The following is a 23,015-nucleotide window of genomic DNA, read 5'->3' as shown; positions in this document are numbered from 1 at the left end:
ACGTAGTCAAATGCATAGAACATCCCATAAACCATAACAACAGATAAAGAACATTTTAGGACATTGAAATTACTATGGTAGGTATAGGTCACTAGACAGTTGTCAAAATCCACAGAAGGTACAAGACAAAAGGAGGGCTCTAATGTGAACTATGAATTAGTTTAATGTATCAAGACAGTATCATCAATTATATCATTTGTAACAAACATATCAAACCAGTGTAAGACATCAATAACAAGGAAAAATGGAGGTGAATGAGGAATGACAGCTCTAATTTTCATTCAACATTTCTCTAATTCCCAAACTGCCATTAAAATACAGTAAGCAGAAAGGAGTAGGTAGGGAAGGAACTAGAAGTAGTTTACACACACTGGTCTTGCACTTATTTGATGCAGTCTATATAAAGAATCCATAATGATGGTATATCTTCTAATTGAGTATTCTTATGATGGAAATACCTGAGTGGCAAGTGAACTAGTACCTGCTGATTCAAGAAAGTTAAGGTTAACTTGGAAATGCCTCTCTTTCTTCCTTAATTTGCCAAGTTTCTTAAAGCAGGAATCATTTGTCAGCCTACGGTTTCATTAGAAGTTGTAGGATATAAGTCAAACTCATCCTTAATTTTGTTATACAAAATGTTATACTTGCTAAAATAATTATTGAGGAAGAATCTATTCTTTAATATATCAACCTGTTTCTGTGAGTTGTAAAACATCAGGATAACAATCTTTGAACTTATGTACAATTATAGGGATCCAATTTGTGATATGTATATTGAAATGTACCCTTACTTCTCAAATTCTTTTATCTATAATTTTATTAATTACACACACACACACACACACACACACAGAGAGAGAGAGAGAGAGAGAGAGAGAGAGAGAGTGAGACAGAGACAGAGACAGAGACAGAGAATTTTCTATTTTTGGTAGGCTTCATTGTGTAAAATTCAAAAACCCTGATAAAAAAACAGTAATTTTAGAGTAACTATGCTGTCTAATGTCTATTTAAAGATACCAGCAGATCCCCACAGTTATCAATATTAAAATACATTTTTTCTGATATTTTCACTGATTGTGCAAAGTACAAATGGCAAAATAGCTGCCCCTCACAAAACGCAGAGCACTGGCACCAAACAAATTACAATGATGGCAGTCACCACAGGGAGGCTCTGGTGATAAAAATCTATTTGCCTAGGCATACCCTTGATGAAACAGCAAAACTGACCACTCTCATTAATTTTTAATGTGTACATTCTTTAGTACTCTGTAGGAAAAACTTCTACTGCATACCAAAACAGAATGGTGGTTTCTGAGGAAAATTCATCCATGCAACTGTTATAACTGGGGTAATGTTTCATGTGTCATGAAGCAAACATTTTCTCTTCAAAGGACAATGACAAGTTGAATAATATTTGTCAAATGTTTTCTCAAGAAGGAACAAGCAATCCTGTCAAAACTTTAATTATAACTTATTGTGTTGGACGCCAATAAATAAAGCCAGTTTTTAAGTAGAAATCACAGTTTTGAAAAACTTGTATGAAGTGCATACGATAGCTTCTCAATATTATAAGAATATTCTGATTCAACCAACATATTAACAGATGTTAATTAAAATACAGTGATATATGTGAAAATATGGAGTATCTATGTAGTTCAGTAAAACAGTATTTTTGAAATGACCAATGTCCTGTAATAAAATCAGGCATGGGTAAAATAGCCAATTAAATGCAAGCTTGCCAATGGGTTGTACTATGAGTGTTCAAAGTTCTCTGTGTGGTTTCAGCTTCGTTAGGACCATAAGCCTTCAGAAAATTATCATTGGTCAAACTTTTATATATTAACATTATCTGATAAGAATATCCAGAATTATTTTGGAAACAGTAGAAAAATGTTCTTCCCTTTTCCAGCTGCATATTAGTGTGAGGCAAAACTGTTTTGTGCACTCCAACAACACCACAACGCATTACAACAGACTGAAAGCAGCTCAGACACAAGAAGCCAGCTGCCCTCTAGTAAGATCAGCATTAAAGACATCTGAGGGGCAGGAGAGTGGCTAAGTGGCTCACAGTGCGCATTGCTTTTGCAGAGAACAGGGTCAGGTTCCCAGTACCCACATCAGGAGGCTTACAGCTGCCTTATCCCATGCCAGGGATTCCAATGCCCTCTTGCTTCTTGATGCAAGCATATAGTGAGCATAAACTCACACAGGTACACATACATACATACGAACTTAAAACATATCTTCAAAAGTACTTCAAAGTATGTAAAACAATGGCAGTTGCCCGCCCCCTTTGGAAAACAGTTATTTGCCATAAAATGTTACCATAAAATATATTTTCTAATGATATATTAATTAATAAATATGTTTTAAATTGTATTTACAGTGGTAAATAATGGTAAAGTTAGCCTGATGAAAATAAATGCTTGTTTGCTGGGGGTCAATAGTATAAAAGGGAAATGAATTCCTGCAATCTTTGGAATAAACTCATACTGTTGAATGTAAAATACCCAAACATAAAACTACAGTTCCTAATCAAATAAATGATTTACAAGATGATATTAATAAGTTTTGATGCATTATATAATGATTTGAACAAGGCAGAAACCTTGTCTTTATATTTAACTTACAAAGAGAATTTTGTTTTACTAATTTCAGTTGTGATGCAGTCAGATTTTCTCCTTCTTGATTTTTATTCTCTTCATCAGCTTCCTCATCTCCCACTACAAAATCATCAATCATGTAATCATCTTCATTTTCATCATCTCCGTAATCATCATCGTCCTCATCCTCATCAGTGCTTGAACAAGAGTCCTTTTCAGAGCTCTAATTAAATGAAAAGAAATGTGTCAGTAAATATTGTGCCTTTAAAACAGCCAGCATGGCTTTAAAATTAAATCTGAAAGAAAAAAAAAAGCACACATTTTAAAGTTAAATACTGAACTTTTAAGACTGAAGAACTATAAATTTTGGCTATGTTTGGGAAAATGTTTAAATTAAACATTAAGAATGGGAAAGATACCACAGAGCAACAAAGGAGAGTGGGGCTAACAGCAAAATGTTATTATTAAATACATTACAACCTTCAGGGATGCTTATTTTAAAATTCTAGCCTTATTGAAAATAGAATAGAGTCAGGTCAGTACTTTAATGTTTATAGAACCTACTTTTAAGTAAAAATTCAACAATAAAATGAACAAAATAAAACACACCTCACAATTTCTACCGCTACTGTGTCTCTGTTTCTGGCGTGATCTTTCGCAGAGCTCCTGTAGCTTTTGGTGGTATTCTCTCTTTCGAGCAGCTGGTGATTTCTCAGGAGTTTCTCGCTCCATTTCCAATGAAGAACATTCATCCTCGACCACCCTGCGTGGGTGCTTAGTACTTGCTTTTCTAACTAGGATATCACTGTCATCGCTTTCATCACTGTCATACATCACAGAGGACAGCCTTTTTCTTTTTCCTGGCTTGATGCATTCATCTTCCACATCCTCCTCTAGGACTTGTCCAGTGAGTTTGTTGTGATGACCCTCTGCTTGACCTGGGTGAGCTTCATCATCTGGTAAGTCATTATGTTTGGTTTTGTTCATTTCTTCTTCATCTGCTGAACTATTGCTGGTATTCATATGACATTTACTGTTGCTTCTCTCACTTTCAACTTTGATTAAGTTAAGCTCTGTTTCCTTTTCTGGTATTTCATTAATACCAGAGTCCTTGCTAATATCAAGCTTTTCGTTACTGTCAATACTTTCCCCACCATCAAGGTCTTCATCACTGCCAATTTCCTCGTCACTATCAAGCTCTTCGTCACTATCAAGTAACTGTGAGACACTTCTCTTAGTCCGACGCCAATCGACTCGAGATTTTTGCTCTGGTACTTGGGTTTTAGAATTTTTTCTTGTTTCGTGCCTTCTAGCATGTACCATTTTCACTTAAGCTTCTATAAAATAAAGTTATTAGAGACATAACAGTGACAACCAGGTTACAGCAATGAATACAAGGTACACATTAGTTTAGATTCATTAGTTCACAAAGGCAAAATCACATCGGATACTGGAGTTAAAAAAATTACAGAACAGTTAATATTCAAATAATTAATTGAACAACTATCAATTTTTGAATACCTTTTCTTAATTATGCTGTGCTGAAAAGAATACACAGAAAAATCATGGTCTTGTATCCTTTAGAAAACTGTATTGAGCTCAGTCAAGCATGCAAACATAATTAAGAAAAATTAAAGTAGTCAGTGTTAATAATAAAAATAAAGTTATAGAAATGTCAAGATATAGAAAGATTAGTAAGACAGTTAGTTCACCAAAATAATTTCAGACAAGTTAGTGCGGTGCATATGAAACTGGTGCTGATATGACCGTGCTATACTTAGTTAGCAAGCATCACGGAAGGGGATAGATGGTCTCTAGCAGGAGCAAGACAAGAAGAGAAAACAATGAAATTACAAAGAAAATGGCTTGGAAAGTGGCTTAGTGGGTCAACTGTTTGCCATGAAAGCATGAAGACCTGGTTAAGATCTCCATCACACACATGAAAACTGGCTGTGGCAGTGCACACACAACCCAGAAGGGGACAGAGACAGGTGAATATTAAGCGGTGGCTTCTTGGCCTGTTAGTCCAACTGAAATGGGAAGTTCTAGAGTTAGTGCAAAATCTTGTTTCAAAAAATAATGTCAAGAAACAATTGAGTAAGATATCTCTACCTCTACCACTGGTTTCCACAAATACCTGCATTGGCAAGCCGATTCAACACGCGTTGCATATATGTGCTCAACACACACATACATGGAATTACAAAGATGATTCATCCTCAGGCAAAGAAGGATTTAATTCAGAACAGAAATAAAATGAAATTTTAAAGCTCCATCAAGTTACATGGACAAAGTTACAATACAGGAATTGATATGAAACAGAGATGACAATACAGTGCTGAGAGATAACCTATCTGATAAGACTGAAGCCTCTACATTCCTTATCGAAGTGGAAATGGAGTCATACCACACTTAGAAAGTATAAAAATCCAATTACATAGTCAAATGAAAAATGGTAAAGCAGCACATATTACAAGGAAGAAAAATCAAAGTTGTCAGTTCATGAAATTTTTAAAGTATATTTCACTAAACTTATCACAAGCATGTACTAAATTACTGACAGGTAAGATAACTAGAAATTTAATAACACATATGTACTTTTGTGGTTGCCAAGGAACAGAAGTAGAATCACAAAGTAATATGACCTCATAATACATGTATAGGAGCTTATAAAAATTATTATGACAATATTCTACAATAGCCCATATTTGTTGTCTTTCTACTCATAATAATATAAAAGGATAAAGCAATAGTAGAACCTTAAAACAAAAATAACCCGTGAAGCTTAAAGAAAAAGAAATGTTTATAAAATAAAGATTAACTGTCATGGATAATACTAAAAAAGTGTGTAACTAACTATGAAGGTAGTATCAAAGCTACAAAGTCAAAAATTTTAAGCAATGTTGGCATTGCTGGACCAAATTTATAGTGTTCCAAAATTACTACTTGGAAGAGGAAAGTGTATCATTCATTTAATTGTACTAATCCTGGTATGGTTATGAGGTAGTATGTCTCCCTATAATGGTAACTTTTCATATAAAATCAGAACAGCAGAAATTATAAGGTTATACACTAAAAAAATGATCTGTATAGCATAGGCTGAAATATAGCTTTGTGATAATATCTGCTATAGGATATAATTAATGTAAGCGTAATAGTAAGTAACGCATCAGTAAACCAATGGCCTATTTGAATTATACTTGGTTATAATCTACATACGGGTTATATTAAAGCCAAAAAGATAAAAACAAGAGAGATGAATAATGAAAATTACCTTACAAACACTCCTAGATTATTCTTCAAAGCATGCCTTTTGTATACCCCACTGTTTTCCAATATTTCACCTAATTTCAACAGTTTCAGAACAATTTTTCTTTTTTTAAACACCAGAGTAAGCAGGCAGCTTATGTCTGGAAGTCATATAGTAAAGAAATATTTAAGCACATATAATTTTTCATAAGCCAATTTTGTACATGTGCAGCACACAGTTATGGCTTTCTAGGACACTTGTTTGAATTGAGAGAAAGAGTAAAAATCCTTCAATAAAAAGACAAATATAGTTTTATTAGATACATGAAAGTAAATATGGGCAGTAAGAAATATTAAAGTGAAAGATAATTTTCTTTTAGTACACAAAACAAATTCACATACATGAGATTGCTCTTTAAAAACTAGATTATGCTCAAAGCACATTTATTTCACTGGGTAATGTTTAGGACATTGGCAATAATTAAGATTATCATACTATCAAGACATATGACTGTACATAATGATGGCATAAAAGCAATCACCTCTACTTAAAACTGATCAGTATACGTTCCTATTTACTTTTAAACCTTGATGAAGAAGATAGTGTTAATCTTCATATATAAATATTAAGACAAGGACACAGAGTTTAAATGACTTACCGAAGATCACAAAGCTTGCTAGTGACAGAGCAGGGATTAGAAACCAGGTCTCCTGATTCCCCGTCCAAGGCTACGCAATGACTGCTGGTAATAGCATATGTACAGGTAGTAAAAATTAACACTTTAAAGTAGTATTTTATCTCTTATTCATGCTAAATTTTAGTTTTGTAAAATAATCATCAAAATGGTGAGCATTAACAAACATGCTTTCTAAAAATTATTGTAACTGAATGGAAGTGCACATGGGTTGTCAGAAATTTTTGAAAATTATCCATTGGGCAAGAAAAAAAATGTGCAGAAAAGATGGGAAGCGTAGACCTCCCTCTACTGTTTCTTCGATGACATCAAAACTGAAAATTAAAGAAAGAAACCTTGGCAGGGTCCAAAGCAGAAATTTCCATGGTAAAACCGCAGACTTTGACCATTTTAGAAGGTATATTTTATTTAAGTTAATAAAGTTTCATTTGGCCAAATGCACATTTGCCAGGGCTTCTGCCCTATTTAAAAAGTCATTCCCATCAATAAGGTAAAATAAACCTGTTAACAAAAGGGAGGTTTTGAATGTGGTTAGCTCTTCTTTTTAAATTGTGCATATCTTTACTAAATTATCTGGGGAGGGAAGAATGGCAGAGGAAAAAGGTGAGTGATCTTAGGTACAAAAATGAGAAAATGAAGTCAAGGGAAAAGAAGGCACTGTGTTGATGCTATTTGAATCTCTTATCAGAAGAAACATTTTCTTTTCCTAATCAAGAAACCAACATAGAAGTCCCCTACTTGCCCTACAAACAATGTAGGAAGATGATATAGCTACTCAGCTCAGATTTGAAGTACAAATCCTGTACTATTTTTGAAAATTCTACCAGGAGGAATTAATTTATGAAATTTGTAAAAACATGAACTCTCCTTTAAGTTTTCTTTTATATGGTGGAGGGGAAATGTTATAAACCAAAGAGTTATTGAACATTTATCAAAATGCCAGCACATGTTCTGGTGCAGGGGTGCTACTAGAAGAAATAAACGCAGTCTCTGCTCCCAAGGAACTCACAATCTTATGAAATTACTTGGGACATCCAAACCAAACCGGGAAATAAAGGATTTGAGGGCTACATGCATGATTCTGTTTAAAATTGTATTACAATTTTAGAATGGGTCCTGCCAGCCTTGTATCCAGGATAACTAGATCGTTCAATAGCATCCGTGACGAGGGATGTGACTCCCTAAATCCAGCAGGGAGGACCAAATGGAAGAAAGAAGAAATCAGGATCACATTCGTGATTACCAACCTGGCTCTCTGATGATGGGACTCACTCCCCAGATACAGGAAGTGGGTGCTGAGGCCTCCAAAATGGAGGGACTGGTGTTGATAGAAGCAGGAACCTTTGATACAGCTTCACCAAGACCGCGCATGAGCTGTAGAAGGGCTGTGTACCCACTGATAAGGGTCTGGAAAGACAAGAAACAGGAACGGGTTGTGCACTCAGATAGGGGAATGCAGAGAAATTCCCAGGAGGGTCTGTGCACAGATAAGGGTCCCAGGAAACAGCTGAGGAGACATTCACGGAGGGCTGTGCCCCTACAGGCAGGGTTTGAGACACCCGTGGAGCTGTGATCCCACAGTCAGGGTCTGAGGAGCCACCCGTGGAGCTGTGCTCTTTCCTACAGTCAGGGTCTGAGGAGACACCCGTGGAGCTGTGCTCCTTCCTACAGTCAGGGTCTGAGGAGACACCCGTGGAGCTGTGCTCCTTCCTACAGTCAGGGTCTGAGGAGACACCCGTGGAGCTGTGCTCCTTCCTACAGTCAGGGTCTGAGGAGACACCCGTGGAGCTGTGCTCCTTCCTACAGTCAGGGTCTGAGGAGACACCCGTGGAACTGTGCTCCCACAGGCAGGGTCTGAGGAGACACCCGTGGAGCTGTGCTCCTTCCTTTAGTCAGGGTTTGAGGAGACAGCGGTGGAGCTATGCTTCCACAGACAGAGTCTCAGGGGACACCCGTGGGCCCCTTCCTGAGTCCGTGACGCACAGCTAAGAGGTGTCGGGTCGCAACACTGAGAGCGCCGACCGCTCCCCTTCTTGTCGCAAGACGCCGCCTAGGCTCTGCGAAATGTTGGGCGTCTCCCCCTCCCCACCACTACACTAATTATCAGACTGGGAGCAGCCGGGAGAGAATTCCCGCCAGAAACCCTCAAGCAGTCATCCTCTAGCTCTCACCTTTCAAAGCGCCTCTGTCTTTGCCTCCGCCTCCCCTCCCGCCTCCTCCCAGCCGCGCTCCCGCCTTCTCCCATCCGGCCTCCCGCTCCCGCCCCTGCCTCTGCCCCGCCCCGTCTCTGCCTCCTCCCCGTCCCGCCTCCACCTCCGCCTCCGCCCAGGTTCCCTAGGCACCACGTCCCTCCCACTTTCCGGGAAAAGCCGGAAGTTCCGCCTCCAGGCGGAGCAGGGGCGGGTCCGAGGCGCGGGATCTGAGGCGCGGCTTCCGGGAGCGCGTGCAGAGGGAGGAGCGGTTGCGTCGCCGCTGTTGGGGAGCCGCAGAGGTGGGAGAGCGGCTTGGGGCTCACGGGGCGGGAGGACGGAGCAGGCTGGGCCCAGGGTGAGGGCTGGATAGCGGGTGGAGGAGCCGGTAGGCCTCTCCCTGAGGAAGAGGAGCCCGGCTTCCTTCCGCTCTGCGCTAACTTTGGGGTGTGGCAGTTAGTGAAGGGCCTGTACCCCGGGCCTGGGCTGGAGCGAGAACCGCGGTCTTGGCAGTACTAAATCACAAGTCTGTAGTCCCGATTATCCGCGAGGATGTGAGGCCTCCCCAGCCTCACTTCTGGTAAAGGCCTGCCCCGCAAATTTCCTGTCACCTTCTGCCTTGCCCTTGCCAGCCCAGCGTCAGTTCTGCAGAGGCTGAAACAGGTCGAGTGTTTGTAAGGATTGCCACAGTGTGATTGAGTTCCAGACTCTCACGATGTCAGGGAAACGGAAGCGTGTGGTATTGACTATTAAAGATAAACTTGATATAATAAAGAAACTCGAAGATGGAGGCTCTTCCAAGCAACTGGCGGTGATTTATGGAATTGGTGAAACAACAGTCAGGGATATAAGAAAAAATAAGGAAAAGATCATAACTTATGCAAGCAGCTCTGATTCCACAAGTCTTCTGGCCAAGAGAAAGTCTATGAAGCCATCCATGTATGAGGAACTAGACAGAGCAATGTTAGAATGGTTCAATCAGCAGAGAGCTAAAGGGAATCCCATATCTGGACCAATTTGTGCCAAACGGGCAGAGTTCTTTTTCTACGCTTTGGGAATGGATGGCGATTTTAACCCTTCTGCTGGTTGGTTAACACGCTTTAAGCAGCGACACAGCATTAGAGAGATTAACATTAGAAATGAACGATTAAATGGAGATGAGACTGCTGTGGAAGAATTTTGTAACCACTTTAGAGATTTTATCGAACAGGAAAATCTGCAGCCAGAACAGATCTACAATGCAGATGAGACTGGACTCTTTTGGAAGTGCCTCCCTTCCAGGACTGCAGTAGTTAAAGGTAAATGTACTGTCCCTGGGCACAACTCCGGTGAAGAAAGGATCACCGTTATGTGTTGCACCAATGCAACAGGCTTGCACAAACTTAAGCTCTGTGTTGTGGGAAAAGCAAGGAAACCTCGTTCCTTCAAGTCAACGGACACCTTCAACCTGCCTGTCTCGTATTTCAGCCAGAAAGGTGCATGGATGGATCTCTCCATTTTCCGACAATGGTTTGATAAGATTTTTGTGCCTCAGGTTCGAGAGTACTTAAAATCTAAAGGCTTGCAGGAAAAAGCAGTGCTCTTGCTGGATAATTCTCCAACACATCCAAATGAAAATGTCCTGAGGTCAGATGATGGTCAAATATTTGCTAAATATTTACCACCCAATGTAGCTTCATTGATTCAGCCCTTGGGTCAGGGAGTCATAGCAACCATGAAAAGAAACTATCGTGCAGGTCTTCTTCATAACAATTTGGAAGAAGGTAATGACCTGAAATCATTCTGGAAGAAGCTGACTCTGTTGGATGCACTTTATGAAATAGCAATGGCATGGAACTTAGTAAAGCCAGTTACTATTAGCAGAGCTTGGAAACAGATTCTTCCTGCCATGGAGGAAAAAGAAGGGTTGGACTTTGATGAAGAAGATATTTCTGGTGCTACTGTGGCTACCATTTTACAGCATACCAAAGGACTGGAAAATGTGACTCCTGAAAGTTTGGAAAAGTGGCTGGAGATTGACAGTACTGAGCCAGGGTATGAAGTCTTAACGGACAGTGAAATCATCAGAAGAGCCCAAGGCCAGACAGATGAATCTAGCGAAAATGATGAGGAAGGAATTGAACTGATTCCAGAGAAACACATAAATCACACAACTGCTCTCCAATGGACTGAGAATTTATTAGATTATCTAGAACAGCAAGGTGATATGATTCTACCTGACAGACTGGTAATACGTAAACTTAGAGCCACCATCAGAAATAAACAGAAAATGACAAACCCAAGTCAATAACAGCATTTGAATTTTATCATTGTTATGATAATTATATTTGTGACACTTTGCAGTGTGGACTAATTTTGTACGTGTTATACATTATCAAACATAATCCTATGAAGTACATATCCAAAGTATATCCGAAGTGGTCTAAGGGTTATATGTTTCATTATGTGTCTTATCTCCTTATTTGTTAAAACAGAACTACTTCTGTGTGTATATAAATGACTCATATATTTGCTTCTGTGACTTAGTGATCTCCTCTCTAGGAGTGGCATTCCTTATATTTTCTAGCTTTAAAAGTTAGATACAGATTGAGCACTTTCCTCAGTTCCTTTGCTTGAATTTTGAGGACTGCAATAGCAATCTTTCCTTGTGCTAACCACATTAAATGGTTGTCTGGTTTTTGTTTTTGTATAGGCTGAGACTTAAATAATTAGATTTTAGGATGATATATAATAATATAAAATGAAATTCAATAACAATGGTGGAAATCTATGAATTATAGAAATAGAATCATATCTGTTTTTTTACATTTTTTGGTGGGTGGGAAAGATGATTATGGAAGTGAAGTATGTATACATAGTTACTCTAAATGAGAGAAACTGGAAAGCTGATTTTTGGGAGATATCAGTTCATTTGAAGGAAACTGGGTATTACAAATTTGGGAAACAATGGGTTATTTATACAAATAAAAATAATCTGGTCTTTTTTTTAGAGTCGAATAACAGTATAGAATTATTTATTTACTTAATTTTTCATAATTTTTTAATTATTACATGTAATATCACTCCCACTAATATTTGGGAAACATTTGAAATTTGAAAATTAATTTTTTTACTGAGTCTTTAGAAATATCTATAACTTGAAAACCTTTTGTCATATTTGGCTGATTTTATTTGATATGAAAAAATAAAGTTTTTATTTTAGATAATTCATGTTTGTTTTCTGTTTTTTGAAGAAAGAACAAATAACTGGGAAGTGCTAGATGCAAACAATTATTAATTTTTTTGACACAAAAAGGAATTCTGTAATATGTCCTAAGAATTTTGACAGATTTTCTTAGTTCTGCTTATCTAAGATATTGAAAATAGTTTGCATATGTTACAATTATTATAATTTAAGAGAAAAGTATTTTTATTATAGCATGTCTGAGCTCAAAACTTATTAAAAAGCAGAATTGATCACAGTTTTGAATGTTTTATTTTTTCATTGAGATGTCTTGGGATTCTAAAACTTTTAAAGAGATTTTTTTTATCCTTCTGTTCTGTTATATATGTATGTGTATCTGTCTAGATTTTTCAAAGTACTACTTTATGATAAAAAGTATTTAAAATTGTGTTTGTTTAATTCAGTGTCTAAGGAAAAAAAACATTAGAAGTAAACATGGGTATTGAATTAGAGCACTGATTAGTTAAATTGCATATGAAACTTTTTTTATAAAATGAAAATATACACTTTAAAGCCTCTTTGTTCTTTTTTCCTGGATTTACTTAGTTTTTGTGTGTGCATGAAGTGCAGTGGTATCATTGCCACCTAGTGGTCAGGCCACCCTTACTGTTGAACTGCTTGGTTAATTTTTAACAACATCTAGTAAAAGGTTCACTATGTCCTTCAGGGTCAATTTTTTGAGTATTTTAGACTGTGAAGCTGCTCTTCTTTGGTTTGCAGCTATTTGTTCTCTGACATTTGCAAACTGGTAAGCTAGTAATTCTGTATTGGTCTGAATGCTAAATTTTAACAGCTACCAATTCTTGCATGCTGTGTTCTAAATTATGCATTTTTTTATTATTTAGTTTTCTAAATGTGAATTAGATGGAAGCTGTTATATTGTCTCTTACTTAAGCTTTTATATTGTTACTTGCTCCAGTAAGAATTTAAGCTCAAGTGTTTGACTTCAATCAATCTAGCTAAACTCTTATTCTTTCCCTGTCTTCTGTATTTATTATTTACTGTCACGTGAATTTTCTTATGTTTCCCAGAACACTGGTGGTAACCATTGCTTTTTTTCCTCTTTTTTTTTATGAGATTTGTCTTCCTCTCTATTCTGTAGTGCTGCTGTTATCTTTTTACATCAGTCATAGCATTTGAAGCTTGGATATTCTGTTTTTTGATTTCTGGGTCACAATGCTTAGTGAGAATTACTTCTTACTCCAATCTAGTTAAAGCCAACATTGGCAAAATGAACAGTTTGCATGCAGATTTCTTTTAAGTTCATTGGGTTATCTTGAAGGAAATAGAGTCAGCATAATATCAACAAGGAAGTCTTGCTAGGCCAAAGATACTGAAAATCATTAGTGTGGGAAGCACCATGTAGAATCAACATTGGAGAAATCAGGATTGTCAGTGATGCCTGGTCACCTAGAATGCTGTAGTGAAAATAGTCAAACAGCTTATGATCCTTTGCTATTATGTTAGCCAGCCTCCACCTGAATCTCCCTGATATCCTAAACACTGTGTAGGACCTAATCCTGAGCTTTTGACTCTCAGTGAATAGAACCCTATGAAAGGAACCTGTGTCCTTAGCATCCTCTACCAGTAGTATATATCTTTATGCTTATCAGAGATCCTTCCTCTAACCCTGAGCTCTGGGTATTAGTAGAACTTATTCTTACTACAAAGGCCATAGGTGCTCTGCTAGGAAGTTTCTATGTAGCTATGCCCAAGGCTTTATTGGGATAAATGTCGTGTGGACAATTTTCTAAAGTTTTACTATGTGTAAATGTGTCAGAAAAATAAGTCATGAGGTGAGACTCTGGAGGTTCTGACCCAGTGCCTGAACAGATGGAACCGACTTGAGTATCATTCTTCACCTCACACCAATTTTCCCTCTGCCAGGCTTGCAGGGTCCCTCACACATTACTACTGAAGGCAGATGGGCATGGATACATTTACATCCGAACAGATCAAAATAAGCTCCAAGTGAGACAAGATGGGAGAAAGTAGAGGATGTAATTAAAGGGAAAGAAGAAAATGTGCGGAGGAATGTGGCCTATGACAGCTTGCATTTTACAATGTGTTCATTTCAGCATGCCAGACCTGGGGTTACTGGTTTGTGCTGCTGGGTCTTACAGGGAATGTTGAGTCAGTGCCAAGTTAAATGCCTTTGACCACTCATTGGTCACAACTGAGATAATTTTAAAAGTTGATAGGAGCTGGAAAGATGGCTCAGAGGTTAAGAGCACTGGCTGCTCTTCCAGAGGACAAAGGTTCAAGTTCTAGCACCCATGTGGCAGCTCACAACTGTCTTAACTCCTGTTCCAGGGCATCAACACCTCTCATATACATACATACATACATACATACATACATACATACATACATACATACAGTCAAATCAGTCATGTACTTAAAAATAAAATCAATTTTAAAAAAAGTTATTCAAACTGCATTTGCCCTTGAAGTCATGAGTCTTTAGTTCCCGAATCCTGTTGTCATCACCTTAATGAACACACTGTTTGACTGCCTGTTAAAACTTGGTTCTTGTCTCTTGTCCTGCAAATCTTTCTGTTGATATTGCTGACTAAGTATTCCTTTAAAAAAGTGTTCAGCACAAAGCTTCTTAAATATCTCATAGCCAGAAACTTTCAGGAAAATAGATTTACTTTGAGAGGTTATATGGAGAAATGAGTTACTTTTGTGAGAGATTTGGGCTTTTAGGGAAAGTGGCAGTGAGAAAAATAGAATTTTTTGAGCTTAAATCTAATGACTCAAAAAGTCAATGAATAGATGCATAAAACTGGCAGGCCTATTGTGTTTAAGATAGTGTAGTAGGGGCTGGAGAGATGTCAGCATTAGACCATTTACTGCTATTTCAGAGGACCTGGGTTTGCTCCCAAGACCTACACGATAGCCTACAACTGTCGCCAACAACAGTTGTAGGGGACCCAGTGGTATCTTCTGGCTTTTTCAGGCTCCTGCATGCACACAATATATAGGAACTCGAATAGGCATAAACACATACATAAAAGTAATAAAATGTTTTCAAATATATGTATGTAAAAGAATCATAAAATCAGGGTATGTGTAGACATTCACTATGTAAAGGAAACAAGATAGATTTGACTTCTTGACTGGTTTCTATTCTGCATACTCTCTGCTTTGTGTTACTAGTTTTGCTATTCACGGATGACTTCATCTTTCTATATGACCTAGTCATTCAATTTTCAAAAGTTCACATGTAAAACTTCAGCTGAGAAGTAGGATTCTTGATGTTATGTGAGTCCCGATACTTAGTTCACTCTTCAGCCCCTAACCCCCTTAAAAGATCCAAACATAACACTTTTAAGACCAACTATACTCCTTAGAGATGCATTTCTGTTAGCCTTGTCCAAAGCAGTCAGTGTTCCACAGTGCTTAGCCTCACACAACCGCATGCCATCATCACAAGTAGGGATCTGGCAGTTACTTCATCACTGACCCCTAATGCAATAATTATGTTTAGGCCACAGACTTAAGAATTGTCATGGATTAATTTGTTTCTTTGGTTTCTTAATACTGGGCTTGGTCTAGACATCAAGCACTATCGGATCAGTGCTTTGTGAAATATTATGTTAGTGATTATAGAATTGTGAAGAAACTATTGTATCCTACATATAAGGTATGTTCTAGCGTATGTATGGTACATGAATGCCTGCACTCAGAAAATTTACAGTAGAGAGGAAACAGTAACAATGGAGTTATTTGCTGAGTTCATGTCTTCTTCCTTTCTGCAAGCATTTGCCAAACATAGGAAGGGACAGTAAACATTAATTTTCTGTCTTACACTAGTTATTTCCTCTGGAGCAGATCTCTATCTCTGTCTCTGTCTCTCTCTGTCTCTGTCTCTCTGTCTGTCTCTCTCTGTCTCTGTCTCTGTCTCTCTGTCTCTGTCTCTCTGTCTCTGTCTCTGTCTCTCTCTGTCTGTCTGTCTGTCTCTCTCTCTGTCTGTCTGTCTGTCTGTCTCTCTCTCTCTCTCTGTGTGTGTGTGTGTGTGTGTGTGTGTTGTGATATACTCCACTGTGGCTGTGCTTGTGAAAGTCAGAGGTTAACAATGGGATAGCATCTATCACTACATGCTTTTTGAGACAGGGTCTCTCCCTGAGCCTGAACTCCCCATTTCTTATAGACTAGCTGGCCAGTGAACCCCTAGGATCCTTATGTTTCTGTCTCCCAGCACTGGAGCTATAGGGGCATGCTATTATACTTGGCTTTTTACATGACCTTAAGTGAGATCCCACGCTTATCCCCTGAGCCATTGCTCCAGACCCTAGATAGACCTTCTCGACCTTCGGTAGTAGTCCAGTTAGGTGATGCTGTGTACTGCAGGACTTCTAGAAACCTCTCTGAACCCTGCTAACCACCTTTTCTCTGCTGCTGTTCTGACCAAACAAACAGTGCTGCAGACACTGCCAAGTGTTCCAGAGGGCTCACAGTGTCCCATCTCAGGGTTGCTTTCCCTAGGCACACGGGCTACTTTCCAGGATACTGAAAATGATATCTGTGTTTAAATCACCTCCTCCTGCCCACCATCTGATGGTTATTTCTGGGGTGTCTGTTTCTTCTAACTTTGTGCTTACTAATAATAGGTTTTCCTCATGGTAGCATTGCACTTCAAGATGCTAATTCCTTGATTTGTGCAACTTGTAATGAAACAAACATGCTATAAGTTTAGCACAGTTCTTTTTTTTTTTTTCTTGTAAGGTTTGGCCAGAATGTGACTTTTAAGTGAATCTTAATTCATACTGTTTGATCTTGTGATTTTTTTTTTGCATCTTCTACGCCATTAGGTTTCTTTGTGTGAAGTTAGCACATAATACAAGAAAATATGAGAAATACACAGTCACTTCTTTTTTCCAAGAAATTAGGATTAAACTAGGATCTTGCATTTACTAGGCAACTCCTCAGACCTCACTCTCTGCCTTCCTTTCCTCAGCAGCTATGTATTGGTAGAAACCAGTTGTGTGGGATGGATACAGGGCTGGGAATGGGCTGGACGATGGGCTCCCCAGCCAGTCAGCGGCTCTGCATGGACGGACACGTTTATCCAATAGCAGGGGAAAGCAAATGCTTTGGCGAGCAAATAGCACTTTCTGAAATCGAGAATAATTATTCTCGCAGAATCGCTCATAGGTCTTGTAAGAATGATCAGTATGGATCTTTTCGGAGAATTTGATCTAGTATAATAACTATGTTTTTTTTTTTAATTCCCAGGTATCCTAATTGTCTTTGAGATAATTTGCAGGGTATCCAAATAGAAAATACAGGAATGAGAATAATGGGTCCCTGTGGTGTAGCATTAAACCGAGGCTTTGTATAAAGAAACAAGAAAGCTAGATATGTGCGCTAGCCTGTAAGTCTCACTTGCTCTTCACTTTGAGACGGTGTCATGTTCTGTCACCTTATGCGCCTTCGAACTAGCAGTCTTTCTGCCCTCACCTCCCCAGGAGGTTACAGGAGCCTGTTACAACTCACAACTGAGATCTTGAGACTCCATATCCAGCTGGGGAGAGTGGACAGTTTTCTTCCAAACATAGATATCTGTCTCTTCTGTCCAGAGCCCTGGGTTTTTGAACTGGGGTTTTTCTGTACTCTATGGTCTTGCACACAGTTTTTCAGGTTCATTTTTATTTTCATGGTGCAGCAGATGGTGCCCATGGTGCTACATGCTGTTCCTGACCTATTTCCCAACCCCCCCGTTTATTTTCTGGTATTTTCTTTCTTTCTTTAGCACCACTGTCAGTGGTGTGTTTCTATATTTAAACCCCAACCACTCATCTCTGGAATAGATGAAAATAATTAAAATTTGAATATTGACTTGTATCTTGAACCCTACTATTACCAAATCAAACATGACTTCTAATAGTTGTTACTTTTTAATCAAGTCTTTGAAATCTCCTACTAAACCTGCCATGTCATTTATGAACAAAAGAAGTTGGATTTCTTGCTACTCTAGGATGTGCAAGTCTTCCCCATCCGCTCCCCAGGGGCCACTTTTTTTCCTTTACATAATTAAAACAGAGACGAATTGACAGGCTTTAAACCCACAAGTAACTGGATTTGAACATTATTTTGAGGACTGCTTTATAGTGATGACGACAGCTGTCCTTGCTAAATGCAGCGTGAACATGGAGGCTTCGGTTGACTTTGAGGATACCAGCAGCAGACAGATTAACATTTCAGTTCTGTGAGACCATGGCTGGTATATAAATTTGATAAGCGCCAAAGAACCAAAGATGGGGTCAGAAAAGCAAGTTCCTCAAGGGAGAATGTAAGAAGACTTCTGATAACATCAAATGAGTTTATAGAAAGAAAATGGCAGAGCTATTGCATATGATGCTAATGGGATTCAGGAAGGCTATTGACTGAGACTCAGTTCACTAAAGGGATGAAGAGGTGCCCGTGAGTTGACAGGGCACCAGCTGTTGCAAAAGGTCCCTTTCCCAATAGGATGGCCAATGTTGCTTATATGCGAGGGCCATGCAGGATGGCAGCAGACACAATATTGAATCATGAGTTGGTTAGTGCTTTACGAGTTTGAAGATTTTTTTTCTCTTAGTGAATGATGGTGTCAGAAGCAATGGAGGGCTAAAATGCCCGGATGCTGCCAGTCTTCCAACCATGATGATATGGGCTGAACCTCTGAAGCTGTGAGCCAGCCCCAATTAAACATTTGCCCTTATAAGAGTGACCATGGTCATGGTGTCTCTTCACAGAAGTTGAACCCTAGGACTAACTCCTAGTCCCTTTCAATAGGAAGATATAGTCAGTACAGTACAGACCTGTAGCCAGTCAGACCAGGTATGGAACCAATAAGCTCATGTGTTCTATGCAGTGGGGTAGTACTGCAGATGACAATGCATTCTCACCCCCATTGACGCCTAAATCTTTTCAGCTTCTTGCCCCCTTTGGGGATGTCTGAGAGTGAGAAAGCCCAATGACTTCTGGAGAATAATACACTATCAAGACCTAAGTGACTTGTACACAGCCTGTGGTGTTTAACATAGCTCCCTGGAGGAAATGGTTGAAAATAAATGAGATTATTATTATTATTATTATTATTATTATTATTATTATTATTATATTATGTATTTTAGCAGTCATGGCTATTGTTTGTAAGATCTCCTTGTGGGCTGAATTCCAAATGCTTGGAAAAGGCAGTAGTAAGTCTTTATAGATAATGCACCTCTTCTGTGAAAGGTGATAATCTTTAGGGTTTTTTCAGTATGGAAAAGTAGCATAAGGGGAAAACAAGAACAGAAAGGACAGAGCAATGGAAGTGTTACCTAGAGAGTGTAGGTGGACTCTCTGACTCCTGAGGCTGTATTTGTGAAGGAGACATAGTTTCATGGGAGTGACAGATATTGAGGCACTCAGAATCTTTTTACAGAAGACTTGCAGTTACCTACCTCAGAGAACTGCCCTTCCCCCACTAAAAACAGACAAGTGTGCACAGCCTGCAGACAATCACAAAAACTTAAAAATTATTATCTTTGTTGCAGTTTCTTGTTGAATTCTTTCTTGTTAACAGTTTTAATTCTAGCTTCATTTGGAAGCGTGGATGATCTTGAAGTCTTAATTGTTGACAAAGAAAACCGGAGTAATGATTCTGGAGGATTTGAAACACACAGCAAAGCAGCTTCTCCCGAACACGGTAAATGGACTGTGCCTGCCACCTTGTGGTCAATTAGAACATTGCCTGCTTAAACAAAATGAGCTGTATTTAAATGTAAGGGTCCTTCTGTGTAAAAACGTAAAGATTGTGGGAACAAGAGAGTGTAGTCACACAGCAAATTAAACTTTCAATTTCTCGACCCATTAAATTTAAAATGTATGCTGAAGTTCTTGCATGGGAGTTCCATTAGAAAGGAGCCTAGTGCCCTTGCATCTGAGACACCGCCGGAACCTGAAGGGACCGACCAGATAAACAGTTCTCTGCACCCAAATCCCGTGGGAGGGAGAGCTAAACCTTCAGAGAGGCAGACACCTGGGAAACCAGAAGAGACTGCACTCTGCCCACATCTCTGACGCCAGAGGAAAACACCAAACGCCATCTGGAACCCTGATGCACGGAAGCTCCCAGAAAGGGCGGCGCAGATCTTCCTGGTTGCTGCCCCCACAGAGAGCTCATAAGCAACACCCCACGAGCAAACTTGAGCCTCGGGACCACAGGTAAGACAAACCTTCCTACTCCAAATGACCTGCCTAGTGAACTCAAGACACAGGCCCACAGGAACAACTGAAGACCTGTAGATAGGAAAAACTACACGCCTGAAAGCAGAACACTCTGTTCCCATAACTGGCTGAAAGAAAACAGGAAAACAGGTCTACAGCACTCCTGACACACAGGCTTATAGGACAGTCTAGCCACTGTCAGAAATAGCAGAACAAAGTAACACTAGAGATAATCTGATGGCGAGAGAGGCAAGTGCAGGAACCCAAGCAACAGAAACCAAGACTACATGGCATCATCGGAGCCCAATTCTCCCACCAAAGCAAACATGGAATATCCAAACACACCAGAAAAGCAAGATGTACATTCAAAGTCATATTTGATCATGATGCTGGAGGACTTCAAGAAAGACATGAAGAACTCCCTTAGAGAAACACAGGAAAACATAAATCAACAAGTAGAAGCCTACAGAGAGGAATCACAAAAATCCCTGAAAGAATTCCAGGAAAACACAATCAAACAGTTGAAAGAATTAAAAATGGAAATAGAAGCAATCAAGAAAGAACACATGGAAACAACCCTGGATATAGAAAACCAAAAGAAGAGACAAGGAGCTGTAGATACAAGCTTCACCAACAGAATACAAGAGATGGAAGAGAGAATCTCAGGAGCAGAAGATTCCATAGAAATCATCGACTCAACGGTCAAAGATAATGTAAAGCAGAAAAAGCTACTGGTCCAAAACATACAGGAAATCCAGGACTCAATGAGAAGATCAAACCTAAGGATAATAGATATAGAAGAGAGTGAAGACTCCCAGCTCAAAGGACCAGTAAATATCTTCAACAAAATCATAGAAGAAAACTTCCCTAACCTAAAGAAAGAGATACCCATAAGCATACAAGAAGCCTATAGAACTCCAAATAGATTGGACCAGAAAAGAAACACCTCCCGTCACATAATAGTCAAAACACCAAATGCACAAAATAAAGAAAGAATATTAAAAGCAATAAGGGAAAAAGGTCAAGTAACATATAAAGGCAGACCTATCAGAATCACACCAGACTTTTTGCCAGAAACTATGAAAGCCAAAAGATCCTGGACTGATGTCATACAGACCCTAAGAGAACACAAATGCCAGCCCAGGCTTCTGTATCCTGCAAAACTCTCAATTAACATAGATGGAGAAACCAAGATATTCCATGACCAAACCAAATTTACACAATATCTTTCTACAAATCCAGCACTACAAAGGATAATAAATGGTAAAGCCCAACATAAGGAGGCAAGCTATACCCTAGAAAAAGCAAGAAACTAATCATCTTGGCAACAAAACAAAGAGAATAAAAGCACACAAACATAACCTCACATCCAAATATGAATATAACAGGAAGCAATAATCACTATTCCTTAATATCTCTCAACATCAATGGTCTCAACTCCCCAATAAAAAGACATAGATTAACAAACTGGATACACAATGAGGACCGTGCATTCTGCTGCCTACAGGAAACACACCTCAGAGACAAAGACAGACACTACCTCAGAGTGAAAGGCTGGAAAACAACTTTCCAAGCAAATGGTCAGAAGAAGCAAGCTGGAGTAGCCATTCTAATATCAAATAAAATCAATTTTCAACTAAAAGTCATCAAAAAAGATAAGGAAGGACACTTCATATTCATCAAAGGAAAAAATCCACCAAGATGAACTCTCAATACTAAATATCTATGCCCCAAATACAAGGGCACCTACATACGTAAAAGAAACCTTACTAAAGCTCAAAACACACATTACACCTCACACAATAATAGTAGGAGATTTCAACACCCCACTCTCATCAATGGACAGATCATGGAAACAGAAATTAAACAGAGACGTAGACAGACTAAGAGAAGTCATGAGCCAAATGGACTTAACAGATATTTATAGAACATTCTATCCTAAAGCAAAAGGATATACATTCTTCTCAGCTCCTCATGGTACTTTCTCCAAAATTGACCATATAATTGGTCAAAAAACAGGCCTCAACAGATACAGAAAGATAGAAATAATCCCATGCGTGCTATCGGACCACCACGGCCTAAAGCTGGTCTTCAATAACAATAAGGGAAGAATGCCCACATATACGAGGAAATTGAACAATGCTCTACTCAATGATAACCTGGTCAACGAAGAAATAAAGAAAGGAATTAAAGACTTAGAATTTAATGAAAATGAAGGTACAACATACACAAACTTATGGGACACAATGAAAGCTGTGTTAAGAGGAAAACTCATAGCGCTGAGTGCCTGCAGAAAGAAACAGGAAAGAGCATATGTCACCAGCTTGACAGCACACCTAAAAAGCTCTAGAACAAAAAGAAGCAAATACACCCAGGAGGAGTAGAAGGCAGGAAATAATCAAACTCAGAGCTGAAATCAACCAAGTAGAAACAAAAAGGACCATAGAAAGAATCAACAGAACCAAAAGTTGGTTCTTTGAGAAAATCAACAAGATAGATAAACCCTTCGCCAGACTGAGGAGGGGACACAGAGAGTGTGTCCAAATTAACAAAATCAGAAATGAAAAGGGAGACATAACTAAAGAATCAGAGGAAATTAAAAAAATCATCAGATCTTACTACAAAAGCCTATATTCAACAAAACTTGAAAATCTGCAGGAAATGGACAATTTCCTAGACAGATACCAGGTACCGAAGTTAAATCAGGAACAGATAAACCAGTTAAACAACCACATAACTCCTAACGAAATAGAAGCAGTCATTAAAGGTCTCCCAACCAAAAAGAGCCCAGGTCCAGATGGGTTCAGTGAAGAATTCTATCAGACCTTCATAGAAGACCTCATACCAATACTAT

General features: G+C 38.8%; 2 protein-coding genes across 3 annotated transcripts in view; one reads left to right on the top strand and one right to left on the bottom strand.

Moving 5' to 3' along the window:
• Positions 1-8,790, bottom strand: part of Ccdc82 (coiled-coil domain containing 82) — a 37,481-nt gene extending 28,691 nt beyond the window's left edge. Inside the window, exons 1-6 of one of the 2 annotated variants that reach the window (XM_032909636.1) lie at positions 8,719-8,790; positions 7,795-7,954; positions 6,512-6,595; positions 3,213-3,940; positions 2,631-2,826; positions 139-475 (exon numbers count right to left, since the gene is read on the bottom strand). In XM_032909636.1, the coding sequence (XP_032765527.1) occupies positions 444-475; positions 2,631-2,826; positions 3,213-3,926 (942 nt within the window). In that variant the 5' untranslated portion in view covers positions 3,927-3,940; positions 6,512-6,595; positions 7,795-7,954; positions 8,719-8,790 and the 3' untranslated portion in view covers positions 139-443. Of the gene's footprint in view, positions 1-138; positions 476-2,630; positions 2,827-3,212; positions 3,941-6,511; positions 6,596-7,794; positions 7,955-8,718 lie in introns of those variants that run through there. The other variant, XM_032909637.1, reaches the window with a different exon arrangement.
• Positions 8,791-8,968: 178 nt separating this feature from the next.
• On the top strand, positions 8,969-12,472 carry Jrkl (JRK like). Its single transcript, XM_032910336.1, has one exon. The coding sequence runs from the start codon at positions 9,452-9,454 to the stop codon at positions 11,024-11,026; it is 1,575 nt and encodes a 524-aa protein (XP_032766227.1). The 5' UTR covers positions 8,969-9,451; the 3' UTR covers positions 11,027-12,472.
• Positions 12,473-23,015: the final 10,543 nt, after the last annotated feature.

Source organism: Rattus rattus, chromosome 8 (assembly GCF_011064425.1).
Source record: "Rattus rattus isolate New Zealand chromosome 8, Rrattus_CSIRO_v1, whole genome shotgun sequence".
Lineage (NCBI taxonomy): Eukaryota > Metazoa > Chordata > Mammalia > Rodentia > Muridae > Rattus > Rattus rattus.
This window is presented reverse-complemented; position numbering and strand designations above follow the sequence as displayed.

Bases quoted from the DNA above. Each gene is read 5' to 3' on its own strand.
- Jrkl (XM_032910336.1), top strand. From the start codon at position 9,452: ATGTCAGGGAAACGGAAGCGTGTGGTATTGACTATTAAAGATAAACTT.